The sequence below is a fragment of the Argopecten irradians genome, chromosome 12, assembly GCF_041381155.1.
Source record: "Argopecten irradians isolate NY chromosome 12, Ai_NY, whole genome shotgun sequence".
NCBI lineage: Eukaryota > Metazoa > Mollusca > Bivalvia > Pectinida > Pectinidae > Argopecten > Argopecten irradians.
Genome location: NC_091145.1, coordinates 10,633,860 through 10,649,177, shown reverse-complemented (window position 1 = coordinate 10,649,177; position 15,318 = coordinate 10,633,860). Strand labels below are relative to the sequence as shown.

The 15,318-nt window shown below is 33.5% G+C and overlaps 1 protein-coding gene across 1 annotated transcript; it reads right to left on the bottom strand.

Annotated features, from left to right (window-relative positions):
- Positions 1-1,759: 1,759 nt before the first annotated feature.
- On the bottom strand, positions 1,760-5,662 carry LOC138336255 (large ribosomal subunit protein mL46-like). The gene is made up of 6 exons (XM_069285670.1): positions 5,504-5,662; positions 4,731-4,944; positions 3,792-3,946; positions 3,130-3,272; positions 2,360-2,494; positions 1,760-1,955 (listed from the first exon to the last, which is right to left on the bottom strand). The coding sequence occupies exons 1-6, from the start codon at positions 5,571-5,573 to the stop codon at positions 1,800-1,802; spliced, it is 873 nt and encodes a 290-aa protein (XP_069141771.1). The 5' UTR covers positions 5,574-5,662; the 3' UTR covers positions 1,760-1,799.
- Positions 5,663-15,318: the final 9,656 nt, after the last annotated feature.

Here is a 15,318-nt window from a genome sequence, read left to right as displayed (position 1 = left end):
GACAAAAACTCATTGTCGGTCATCTCTTAAAAAGTGTTAGATCAATGTGATCTGTCAGTCATATTTATATCATGGACCAGTTGAATTAGTGTTTCCATGAATGGAAGATATAAAATTTAAGATCTTTATTTTATAGTGCTAGCCAGCTAGGTTACTTTTCATTTAAGTTTTTACATGCATAAAATATATACACTTTAATAGCTGATCTCTGTGACTCTTGTTTCTTTTTGAGCATATGATACGATATAAAGAACACAAGACAATACATGTATCTAATTTACACATCAAGAATTATGTAAACACTAGCTGGTGTTGAGTGTAAGAGTAAGAGTATGATAATTCAAGTTTTGTTGAATGTGAACAGTGGTATGTGAAAGGATAGCTAATTATGGCAGGAATCTCGTTAATTTTGTACTGCATTAATTATATTTTAATTTGAAGTTTTGTATATATGTTACTTATATACATAATTCAATCATAGATTGATAATCCTACAAATAAATATTTTTTAAGAAATAAAATCTCATTTCCTTTATTTTCATGTCCTTTCCAGGAAAATCTAGCTTAAAGTGAATAGTTGGCAAAGGAAGGCTAAAGTTGGTAAAAATGGTGTTCAGATACCCAGTATAATTTCTTTTAAAATAGAAAAATAAAATTTCCCATCAAATTCGCCCTGCATGCGAAGAAATTAATTTATGTTATATGTCCTCCCAACTAACTATATCTGTATTGATATTTCCACACAGCCTCAATGGCAAAGAATTTGGCAAATATATTTTTAAACTGTGATAAATTTACACTGGGCTTCTCCATAATTCCAAAGGTCAAAACTGGACAACATAAGTAGAACTTGACTGTCGTTTAGTTATGTCAGGACGTTTGGAAGTCTAATGAACACATTTAGACTGGTTTTATTTAGCCAACTATTCACTATGAGCAATGAGCTAATTCTGTTACTTAATCACAAAGCAAAATATGACAAATGTATTGTTCTACATTCCTTATGAATGACAAAAATTTCTTTACTACACTGGCAAGGGCCAGAGTTGGCATACAAGACGTCCGACCATAATGAGTTATCGCGGACAGCAAGCGAATTTGAACATTTCACATACAGTTCACTACAGTGTGCTTTTCTGGCATATCACAGTAAAACCAACTACCTGGTAATCTAATTTCCATTAGAACTGGTTTGTTGTCGATATGTATGCAAATTAGACTGAATTGTCCCTTTTAATTGAACATCACATATAACGGAATTTAAAATGAAGAGATCGCCATGACAACGTTATGCTGGGTGTAATGTCTGTTGTCTTAGTAGTGGTTTGAACACATGGTTCTGAAACTGGTCACAGCATTTCTATATAAAAGCCATTACACCTAGCATGATGTTACAGTGATCTATTGATTTTGATCACACTTTTACACATGTCAGACCTAGGTATTCCTTGTGAAATCTGCAAGTTGGGTTACACTGAACCACTTATACAGATGTTGGATCTCCCAAAGTGTCTTGATAGCCAGGGCACAGCTTCATTCCATAGCATAAGGCAATCCATCGACATAAAATTATGCATTAGGAATGCATTACAGATATTGAGAAGTACCTATTCAAGAAACCTTGACCAAGATGGAGAAAACTGTACATGTAATACAGGTTAACGTAACAAAGTCTAATTTGAGTTAATTCATTACAATGCACTAATCATGCATCTCCTCAATATCAAAATTGAGTAAACAAAAATACCAGAGACTGCAATTTGATTACACATGATATAAAAACTTATTTATTTCATTTTTCAAGATGTTAATTCTGACATAAACATTTTACACTTCTTATAATAATCTGGTGTTAAATAGTCCTTCATTTCTTCTACAGTTAACCACTTATAATCACTTATGTGGTCCCCAAGAGTTACCTCCCCGGTACTGTGCTCTGCACGGAAGAAAAATATCTGAAAATTGAACATTAGAATCAGTCACAAAAGGACAATAGGAAGTTTGTGATGCTCACAGTATTAAACGATCAGAAGTTACATGGTACTAGACAATCAGAAGTTACTCATTCATGTCAGAATTTTTCAAATAACAATTTAGTCATGTGCACTAGAAGTATGGAATTACAAAGATCTATAGCTAAAGCATAAAGTCTTTCTTTTGGACATTTTTTTACATTGATGACAAATTTACCTCCCTTGGGACACTGTGCCTTGTTATTTGGTAGACATTTGTTTTCTTACATTCTTTGACCATTTTCAATACAGATGTATCTCATCTAAAGTCAACAAGTCACTATTACAATGTAGCTACTGTTAGATGCTATGTAGCTTGTTAGATGCTTTAAGTATTTCAAATTTACCTTCTGTCCATTAGCACTCAGTTTTTCCTTATACGTTTTGGGGAATTTGTGTTTGTAATATCCACAAGGGGCATTGCCTAGAAATGTTGACTCCATATTGTCTCCACATACTTGTCCAAGTGTCCTTTCGGCAGTCTAAAACACAAACCGTTTTTATACTTTTGCAATTGTTTAATAATTTACTAACCTACCAATATAAAGTCATTTATCATCTCTTATCATGCCTTTCAAGTGTATCTGACAGTACATTTCAATGGGATAACACTATAAATAAGACAATACCTATAATTGCTTCTAGTTGATCTCAACAAGTCAATTGTGCGATAAAATTTTATCGCATCAAAATAAGTATGCTTACAGTGTTTGAAAGACTCCAAAACCACTCATACAATTGTCACACTTTCTCTTGCAAAATACATATTAGGTATATCATCTCAATTATTTTAAAATTAACAACAATTAAGTATTTATTTGCGGAGAAATATGGTACTGTAAAATTGTAAAATTTCGTAGGTGTAAAAATTTCGTTTTACAGTTTGAAACTTTTTCACATCAGGCTTATCTTGACGAACTATATTTACAGCCTTTGAAATTGTCATTCACACAACACAGCCGTGATATGTAAAACATGAAATCTAACCAATTTTGTGAGATATTGATTTTCTCGAAATTGGATGAATTCACAAATTTAGCAAAGTTAAAACTTTCTTTTTTTACTAGTAAATATTAACAACTATACAGTTTACTACTTCCATTACAACACCATGTACCTCTCTCATGGATTCCTCCAACACATTATCTCCCTGGGGCAAAATCCATTGTTCAAAGTTGTCTAGTTTCTGCTTCACCACAAGAAACAATTTCTTGTCAAGTTTTCTATTCAAAGACTGCAGATCGTTTTCTTTGTCTGCATCTGAAAATAAAATAAGATAAAACATATTCAATGAGCTTTATAGAATTAGATTCAGTATATTTGTGAGAGTTATAGGCGAGAATAAAAAACCTAATTTCAATTTAGTAAAACGTAAGATATTTCACTGTGTTGTTTATCGATTGACCGATCGCCAGACAGTATATATATATGCATCCTTGATACTCCAGGGGTAAGTAACAGTCAACCACAGTGTACATTTATACAATTTCATTTATGTACATACATCAAGTATCAATTTACATGTGTCTTCTGTTGCCTCCAGTTATACTATGAGAGGTAGATATAACATCAGTGATAGTAGCCCCTGAATAATCAAGGATGGGCAGAATGTATCCATGCCTCGCGCTCACAAATGCACATGTACCTATTTAATATCATAGCAAATTATGTAGCATGCACAATAGCACATGCAATTTGATAGACAGCTGGTAAGCTGTCAATTAACAATCATGATAAGTCTATGTGATAATTGCACATCTCAGTCCAGGAGAATTTTACCTGTTTCTCTACTAATTTCTGTGTAAGAAAGTGCTTCCTTATTCCAGCCATCCTCTAAATCAACTGCGGTCAGTTTTTCCTCTTTCATTCCAGAAGTTTCTAATTTTTGTACACTTTGGGATTCAGACTCCTGTTCTTTCTGCTTCTTTTTTTCACTATAGCAAAAAGAAAAAAAGATTGAAGCACACATAAATCCCAGGACATAGTTTTTTCTTTTCTCCATAACAGTATAGAATTATTTTTCTGTGATGCAAAATACAAATAAATTTAAATTGGTTCTGAATTTCGTTTTAAAGGACATTTTGTGCTATTGGAGGTGTAGAAAAGCCAGAGTGTGTACCCAGAAAAAACCTCCAAACTACGATCATAATCAGTATATATATCTGGTTGCTGCCTAATATGGATTTGGGGCAGTAACCATGAACTGAGAGATGGAAGGCCATTTGTGGAACGACATCACATCTCCACTATTAGGAGACAGATACGTACGTTGTAAAAGTCCCAAAATTATAGTAGTAAATTAAACATGAAGGTTATTTTTTTTTCCACTTTAATAATTGCTGGTTATCAAATTCATACATTTATTTTATTAATGATAATTCAAGACATTAATTATGTTAATATTTATAGAAAAGGAAATTTTTCATCATATTACAATTTTACTTGTTTGCTTCAAAGTTTAAAATTTTGATAATCAAAGAAAACCTTCCACCATAATGATTAATTGACCAATTAATTGCCAACTGCAGGCAGTATGTAGCCACATCTCATGTTGGTACACACACATGTACCTTCAGGTCATTTTTCATCATTCTGTATTCAATATCGGAGAAAATGTTGTAACATAGCTGCATACAAAGCAAAATGAAAATTAATTCACATCCTGTTTGAGTGACAGCAGACGAACTGTCAATTGTCTACTACCAGGTAAGTACTTACAGGTCATCTAGATGCTTCAACTCGTGGTCACATAAAACGCTGTGTTCCAGCTCTATTCTCTGTAGATTAGCTTTGAATTTGGCTTCTAATTCTGTCTGCAGAGGCACAATTTTGGGATAACGCTCTAAACAAACAGCGCTCACTAAAATCCATTTGTCATCTATTGGTCTGTTTTGAGTCGTAGCAGCCGAAGCCAGAGATGCTCTTTGATAAGCTTGAATAACAAAACTTTAATATCAGTAACATAATAATTAGTGTAATTATTGATTACATCATTCTATTATAAGCAGCTTTTCAAAATATTGTCAATGAGCGGGGCCAAGATATTGGATGTATAAGAGTTTCATTGTAACAATCTGTGTATAATTACCGGAGAGCAAAATTTTTATGGGGTTTTAAAGGAATGAATCAGATGTTTTAGCTGCCAACAATGAACAATACTCTACAACATTTCTACGTAATAATCTAGCAATTTCTGTGACAATCTAGATTGTAAAGTTTTTTTCCCCCATCTATCAAAATAATAAAATATCTCTGGGGCGCTGAAAATGTTGGTTTAAGTTATAACACAATGCAAAATTATGTAGAGACTCAGTCATAAACACAATATTTTTGGACTTTGGAGACTCGATAGGCTGAAAAGTTTTTGTTGTATGGCAGGGACGATTATTTCCGGAGAAAGGTTGACCATGGCAACAATTTAAGACGGTTTTCAAAACATGTAGACACTCAATATTTTCAAACATGCAAATATTAATTCTCCAAAAGCATACCTCTAAATGTAGATAGCCGCTGTGCAAATCGTGGAAAAATATTCAGTGAGTTTCTTACAAGGGTGGCCATTCTGGTCACAGGAAGTCCGAATATGATAATAACTTAAAATCCGGATACTAAACAAATTTCCGGAATCGTAATAATACTTGATGCGTCCTTTGTTGAAAAACATGAAAATGAAAAATATCAGATTATTAGAAATTTATGAATTTTCTCAATCCTGCTATTGATATCATATGCTAAATTAAAGTATATATTTTTGAATACTGACGTATTGATACACCGGATGTAACTATTACAAAAGTGAGCGCACTATCTACCTTTTCGAAACAGCATTTGATTTTTAAAATGGGAATGTAAAAAGAGATTGAAAAATTTGAAGAGTCACAAAAGCTATTAGTTTAAAGTTAATACTACAGTTATAACATCTTTCTCGGCTATTAAATTAGGATAATTTTCATAATGCGGGTCGTTTCCGCGGCCTTTCTTACCGCGCATTACAGTTGAATATCACTGCGCCAGTTGTTAGCATATGTGTTTGGTGTTGAAATGTCATCATTTAGATTTTCTTATGCTATTTTTGTTTTTATGAAACTTTTAATTCTTTTACTTCTGAATCAGTTCCTGTTATTGTTGTCGAATAGTGAACAGAATGTGTTCAGTGCATGTATAGGCCGTATTAGACTATTTTTGCCAAATTTGTAACCAGGTGAGGGTATAGACTGGTTCCCGCCTCAGTTACCTCCCTTGCGAACGCTTCACTGAGCGGAGCGCAGCCTGGCGGAGAGTAGAGAACTAAGGGAAGGGAACCAGTCTAGTGAGGGTATTACATGTATGCCGCATGCCGGGATTGAACCGCGACTGGGACCACAGCACAGGGATCTGAGAATTTCAAGGTTTACATAAACCAGTTTAAGACGTTTTAGGAATAACGTAAAAGATTAAAATTTCACCAAGACAAACTTTCTACCCTACATAACTTTAGTGGCTAAAAATCCACATTTTTTGGAAAGTTTTCCTTTCAAAATTACCCTACACAACTATACAAAGTGCCGTCAATAAGACAATAGCAGCCCCGTTTCAACAAAAATGACGTGTCCTCAATCGGGTCGTGAAAATCCATGGTGCCACTTTCTCATATACTATGCGTTTATTTTGCCGGGTGTCTATGGTGTGTGGGTTACACCATTGTAAATGCCAAGGTTGTCGAGAAAGAACAACAACTTATCATTTCAGTCAGCCAATGAGATTGCAACACAGGTCTTGTTCATGTATAATGCATGAGAAAGTGCCACTTTGAATTTCCAATGCCTGATTAGGGATACATTTGTGTATCAATTCGACTGACCTATGTACTTCCGAGACGACACATCGTTGGAAAGACGGACATATTTGCAACACTGTTGGTATCTCTAAGCATGAATATATTATTTAAACGAAATCCAATCCCTATATGGCCGTGGTCCATGATGCATTTGGGTTGGATTATTACGTCACATTTACTGTGACGTTATGACGACATATTCATTGTGACGTCATGGATCCTTTATCTTGGATACTGCCATACGGATTATTCACGCGCTTTTTACCTCTTGCTGGAACTATTCATTCTATTATATTTCGGAATGGAAATCAACATATTCAAGAAGATGTCAAGTTGCAAGGTGGCACCACTATTCGTACGAGACGATTTTGACGGAATTAAGCCACGGAGATGTCCAGAGGAACTCTTCCGAGCAAGGAGAGGATTCGAACAATGTAAACTGAACTTCCTGACCACTGTGGTGGACAAATGGGATGAACAGACCTTGACAAACGTATCCTTTTTTCAACCAAGTTATTATTCAGTGAAGACTTCAACAGACATGGACAACCTTACCAAGAACACAGATGATTTGGACAAGACCTTGAACACAGCTACAGCAAAGATTGTAAAACCGAGGAAATTCAGACCAAGAAAGATGCTGCGGAAACTCGTCAACAAGCAGAGGAACAAAGGTCATGTGAGGTCAGAGTAGATCTACATGTAAATCCTGAAACAAGACAATTTACTTTACTTAAAAATTGACATATGAAGATTGTTATTTGTAGTGAATACAAAGGAAATCATAAAGATTAATGATCATGATTTCAACTTTATATATGTGTACATTTTAACTATTTTTGGAATTAAGTTGGTTTAAAACGAGATTAAATGATACATGATGTTTGCTTTTAAACAGTGTTTGGTCGTCTTTGTAGAATACACTTATGATGAAATTAATTAATTTGATTTCCAATCAATTAATTAATCAATTAAGTAATTAATTAATTTTGCATTATTGTAAGACAACTGATATTCGCGATAATTTGATTTAGCATTTTCTTTTTTGTTGCTAATGACACTTTCACAGCGATCGGAAACAGTGCAAACAATCCAGGAAACCGGATCAAATTTCTACGACTCAGCTTTTGATATACAAATATATTCTACGATGAGGTAGTATATTAAATCCAAATAGATTCCTAAAAATCAGGATTCCTGTCCCTGCATTTCTGGACATTTTACGTACTGTTGATGTATTCATAATACAATTTAATTCGTGTCTTAGCATAACCATTCGTAAAGAAATAAATGTTGATAACACAAGTATTTTACAATATTTAACAATAGTGATGATAAATACAGATATCTTAAAAATAGTTCATACATTACACATCATACTTGTACTACTGCATTTTCTCTGGCTCACTCACTGACTTCAGCATCACCTATCATATCTGAGGCTCACACTTCAACTCAGTCGACTAGAGACAAAAACGGGACTCCCTAGGCAACAATTGCTGTTATGTGTATCCTATGAGAAGTCATCCTGCCGTAGCATAATAGGGACCTCCGATAAACCCACCAACGAAGGAATCGGACACACGTAGATATAAGTGTAGTAACACTATACATTTACGTCAGGACAATCACACGGGGAGGCCAATCAGGGTTTGGGGGAGCTTTGATTACACCTTGGTACATTATGCACCTGTGTTTGAAAGAAGAAAAAAAATACCACCTTATTTTAACTTCATTATATATAGCAACTAAAATAGATCTTTCTAAATATTAATATTTTTAATACATATATATTTGCTTCTTTGCCCAAAATTAACGTTTGACTATTCAACAGAACACTTTGAAGTAAGTTTAGAACATTCATAAATTAAGAAGTTGGATTTATATACTTACAAAGTGAAGTTGGAATATTTTTCATTTTGTATTATTTCTCTGTGAAGACAATCCCGGTAACTCTGATTTCTTTCTATATTATACCAGTATACCCTTGTGTTACCAGTGATTACTACTACTAACCCCTGTAATTATCGCCACTGATAGCGGCAACAATGGATTAAGCAGGTCAATAATAGTTTAGCTTGTTACAATGATGACATATGATAATATTTTTCTTATACTTATATATGATGTATGGAGAGTTAACTCAAAACCTTGATTTACATATGTATCATAAACTGTTTCAAGAGGGAAAGGCATCGACAAGATACACTGTACGTTAAACAAGGGCGTACTCGACAGATAAGAAGACTAAAATATAACAAGTTCAATAAAACATGCGTGATTGAATAGTGAAACTATTTACATGTGTAGATCAATCTGCTGTTCTAAGGTCTATGACAGATATGTTACACAAAAAATGATGGTGGAAATCCTCAGGGGTTCGAAAGCTGCAGGTCGATGAAGATAATAGGAAAGTTTTACTATCGAAATAAATGAATATGATTTACTTTAGTAGCTCTTTATATATAATAAAACAAAGACTAATTAATTAATGGTATATTTTAAACAAGATTGTATTGAACAGATAAGAACATCTTTAAAAGGTTTCTTTTACTACCAGAAATTTTGTCCTATCGGTGTTATTAAAGATATAAAAAATACATTTTTGGAATTTCGTCCAAAAGAAATTTCGATAATGCTAATCTATATGTCATGATATCTGAATAAAATGTGTATATACACACCATATAAAGGTAATGCAACATCACAGGGGCCAGGCAATATTAGTTTAATACATTTTGACAAATCCTAACATTAATGGGAATTACGCATGTTAAAAAGGTAAAACCATAAAAAAATATATGATAGAAAAGTAAACTATCAAGTTCTACGTAGAGATAGTCCCCCTAATTCCCAAATCTCTGTGCATAGCATATCTGAGCACAACGACTTTAAAATTAACAAATGTAATAGGGATAGGAAAACACATTTAACACATAGAAAATAAATATCTCCGTCAAAAGGCCTAGATCCAGCAAATACTTTGCTTCCCATTTTTTTCGGACATACTGATTTATTTCAAAATCTTTAGACGTCAAAGTATTATTAACTTCTTGTATGCCAAACCCTGTCCCTTGCTCGTAGAGTAATGCTACTTTTGTCTAGAACTGCTCAAATCGCTCTGACAAATAGTGTGATTACCTTATTAGGTGATTGGTTCGTCTAAAAAAATTCATTTTATCACCTCCTCAGTGGTTATGCAGCATTCATTTGTTTAAACAGTGCGTGACGTTGGCTCGGGTATAGACTACAGCGAACCATATTTTTACCTGCTGGAATCGTATTGATCAACGATTTATAATTACAACGGTATAGATTCAAATTACTAAACAATGGGACGTGGAATTTAGTCAATATTTTATGTTATATTGTTTCATAAGAAATTGTAGGAACAATACATTTATGCCCATAATTTCCGCTTCTTGGTTATGTAAACAGAATTTAGCCTGAGTTGTATTGTCCCCCCTTTAACATAGCAAGCATTAGTTATACGAATTGCAGATATAGTGTAACTGTTTTACTATAAACGATGGACTGAAAATCAGTCCATTTATCCTGCCATTTCTACTTTTTTATCTTATCAGTTATATAAACATGGAAATTTACTTAATTCAATCGGTCAAATCACGTATAATCTTACTCCTACTAAGATCGGCTTCTCCCGGCAAAATTTCGTAGACCATATTTATCATTATCGGGCATAAACCTCGGCCGATTACGGTATCCCCACAATAACAAGATATATAATCATTTTTAGACCAAAACAGAACAAAAGTTGAAAAGAATTTTCATCTAATCAGTGTCGGTTGTGTTTCCCACCGCCCCGAATAGCAAGGTCGCCGAGACACGTGCCCCTTTTTTACCTGCACGACCATGCCCTATGACATAACGCCGTGCCCTGTTTGTCCCCAGTACACTTCTACTAAACTACCAAAATACCAGGTAGTGGCTTGATAATTAAGTAAACAAAAGAAGTGTGACCACTCCCTGACCCCCTGACCAACACCCCAGTGGCCCTAACTAGCAGCCTTGGGCTATTTCCACCTTGGCTTGTGGTGTCACTTTCAGGTCTGTGTATTACGTAAGCTGAAGTCAAGCAGCCGATCGGCAGCCTAGAAAACAATCAGCTGGCCTTTCAATAAGTTTTATGACTACAGCTAGTGAGCATTACTTCAAAAACAAATACTGCTTACAACTGTAAATGATTTACTCACGTTTTTAATGTTAAATAGGCCTATCTATATCTGATGGATGTCACAAGATTTGCAATCGTAATGGCCGCCATTTTGGGTGTATTGTAATAGTAGATCCGGAGGTATTGAATTTCAGGATTTTACTAATATTCACGTTTTTAAAAATGAAAACGGTATTATTTTTTTTTAGAATTTCGGTGTGAATTTATTTTTAGAAAAAGATATCTTGATAATAATAAAATTATTAATAGCAAAGTAATTAAAATAAATCAAATTAAAAAGAAATCAACTTTTTTCTCTATCAGATTAAATTGAAATATTTTGCATACTACTCTAACACTTATCTGTATTTTCTTAATTTAGTGCTTGTAAGATTAGAACATTATTTTAATTAATTGTCCATTATAATGAAACATGTTATCTTATTCAAATCAATACAGTATTTTTAATATTTAAATAAAGATATATATTAAAATAAAGGTAATTGGATTGAAATAAAGGAATACATTTTGAATTTTCCCATTCTTTTAATTAATATAAATGAAATTTAGATCTTTATTGTGAATCAATTATAGTCATGATCATATGATCTGCAGATTACAATTTGCAAAATCATTTTTTCACTCAGAATAATTAAATAGATGTCCTGATATTACTTAGCAACACAGAGAGTTTAAAGCATTAAAATGATATTAAGTTGAACCAGAATTAATAAACAACAAGACAGTTTTAAAGATTTCCCCTTGTATTGGAAGTTGCCGATATAACCTTTGTGCCCCTCTGATGGTTATTTATCGCGGTCAAGGTGCCCTTTTCAAAACCCAGCACCATGCCCTTTTTTTTCCTGTGGGAAACACTAGGTGGAATCCCAATGGCATGCAAAACAAACGATTATAACTGCTACCGTTGTACATGGATTGTATATTTATTTATCTTAATAACAATGATTCTTGGACATTTTCAGGCTCCACCGCAAAAGACACAAACAATATATCATTAGAACCATATCTGACGTATAATCGTGTTTCTGTGTCTAATTAACACAAAATGCATATGAAACAATCTATTTTGCTTTTGGTGCATGCACAATCAATACCAAATTCCATATAGGGCATATAGTGCAATGGATTTTTTTCGAGACGCAATTACTAGTTAAAATATATCTTTATCTTTAATTAAAATAAGAAGCTCAAACTTTTCAGGTTAATGGTGTAAAGAAAGTAACTTTTGTAACTGAAAAAAAAATGTAATTCGCCTGCTCCTGTTTTTGATAGAGAAAAACACCATTCGCTGGCGATAGAGCATCTTTAATTTACGAAATACCAACCTACCTGGTCACCAATGCCCGACCAAGTCCAATATCGCTAGTGTAATGGAAATGTTCCTTCCTTTTCATTCAGAAAGAAAGAAATTTTAATCCAACAAAAACAAAAAAATAATTATGAAAATCGATCAAGAAATCTTCGAGATATTTAAGATCGAAATTTGCCCATTTGCACCTGTTTGAAAAACAATCAACGCAACTTCCGGTTTGGCTTCGAAGCATTGTGACGTCATATGAGCAACATTCAAGGCAGTGAGAGCGACCACCTGGCGGTACCGCGAACGAAGGAATAGCTTTTTATTAGGGGGAATCGCTATATTGCACACTTTTAAGAATGTTCGTTTTAGTATATTATTGATACTTTTCTTATATATGATATTTAATGCATTTTGACTAATTTTCAGTCGAATTTCACGTTCGTTTTTCAACGAATTTTCCATAAATTCTGTGTTAGTGCTTAACAAAAAATTGACGTCAATATCATGTTCCGCTGGCGATAAAAATGCATGTACCTTTAAAATATAAATTAAATAGACCACGGAAAATCATACCATTATTATGGAATCTGCAAATTTTTATCTACGATCATACGGAATTTAATTAAATTTGGTTAAATAACGAAACTGTGACAATCAACTAAAAATATGTCAAAAGGCATGAAATATATTAAAAAAAATTATACAATACCAGGAAATCTGATTTTACAATTAATTGCAATTTGCAAACGTAAAGAATTGATTTCGACAATGTCATAGGCCAAATACACGTAACTTTTCAGTTTTTTTAACCACAAACATATATGTACAAGAAAGTTTACCACGTTCTCTCTGCATAAAATGTTAACTGAAGCTAGGTACATTTGTAAGTTGTTACTGAGAAGACATGAACGTGCCTCAGACATTGACATATCTGAGCTTTAATTTCCAATATCGCAAGATTTTACAGCAATCAAATTAAAGTTAGCTGTTCACTATTTACTCCGTTCATAGGGAGTTTACGGCGTATACATCAAATTTAGTAGATTTTACAGTGATAGGTATTTTATTCTGGTTATGCAAAATACAAGTCCCGGAACGTAAATTAAAGTTTTTTGCAACATATACTTGAAGATTTCTGTATAGCGACACATTTCATATCATATGCTTCGGTTTGGTTGCAGAAATAAATGATTCAGTAACCAATGGAACACACCTCGTCAATCAGTTGGTAATTATAATTGACTGACACGTGAACATCGAGGCTTGTAGCCAATGCTATGGCGGGGGCGGGGCCTCTAGATCTACGGCGACCTCCCGCAAAAAAAAAAAAAAAAAAAAACCAACATATCCATGTACTTCGGTACAAGATTTATTACATAAAAATGCATGTGTTCGTGTCAAATGACAGGTTGTTATAGACTTATAGCGATACGATGATCAATATATTGCAAATATTCCAGTTGTGAATATCAGAAAAATAAATTACAGCCAATTTATTCAAGATGCTCCACCGCCGACAGAGTATAAACGATACTCACCATTTGAACTATAATTGGTGTTTAATCGCGTATGTATATACATGTATCTAATTAACACAAATGATAAATTAATTTGATTTGGTGCATACGTATTCAGTACTTCATTGCATATAGGACATAGTGCCACAGATTTTTTCGGGATGCAATTATTTTTTTTTATATCTTTATCTTGAAGTAAAATTAGAAGCTCAAACTTTTCAATGGTGGTAATGATGTAAAGCAAGTAACTTTTGTAATACTAAGTGTAAAGTCGTCTTCTCTTGTTTTTGATAGAGAAAAAAATACCACTTGTCAGAGGTCATCTTCAAAAATGCTGAAATCAAGAAATTGAAGCATATTTCATTCTCTTACCGATTAACTAGTACTTAAGATCGGGATTAAGTCGATATTTTGTAAGTTACTACACGCTTCAAAAGTCTGTCGACAGCATAATTTACATTCCATGTATCTTTTACCATTAATCACTGACAGATACTTTTAAGGATTTAATTTGCCGTAAACTAATTATTGTATGATATGAAAGATAACTGCAGAGCTTATAATTAACCGACTTGAAAGAAAAATGATAACACATTAAGGTTGTTAATGAATATTTATATGTATAAATATATCGTAAATTGACACATTCGGAAGTCTGAACTACAATGTACATTATTATTGTACCATGGAACACGTGTGTTTTACTTTATGACATAAGATTTAGATCTTCGTCGTTGGTTAGAGTTTTAAAAGAAAAGAGAACTATTCTTGTACATGTATAAACAAGTGTCGAAAATTATAATCAATCTTAATTTTTACAATTTATGTTCGTATTCTGTAAATTATAAAAGGGGTAGAATCTACTGCAGTATTTCATATAACAAGGATTTATAGTTGAGGCATTAAAGATTAGGCCAATGATGTATCTTTATATCATTATACCGACAAAGATACCGACAAGTGCCGAGATATCGGGAAAATGTCGAGGTGAAAAAAACCCAAGTACCGAGGTCTCCAAGTGCGAGATGTCCTGATACCGCTGCAGCCTGCTGCAACAATGCACCGTCATCCTTTGTGCCGAAAACTTGCCATTTTTATCACATTTACAGGAAAAAAAACTTCAGCTTAGGAATACAAAAAACTGTATACGTACGTAAAAAGATAAATTCAAATATAAAGAGGCGATGAGTTATAATGCAATGTTTTCAAATTGATACGTATCGAGCACGAAGCCACCGTGTTGTCACAACACAGCAGACGTAATCTGTTGCTCACAATACGTCACTTCCGGTAAAAAGGGGAATTCCCTAAAGTTGAAAATTCTAAAGGTATGTTTTTGAACGGAGATTACTTTTACGCCTTTTATATGTGAAATGACGCACCGGAAAATTTTTTGCTTCGTGTTATAGTATTTTTTATGGTTAATCAATGATTTTATTTAAGGTTTGCTTCCACATTACACTACCTCTTTAAATGGA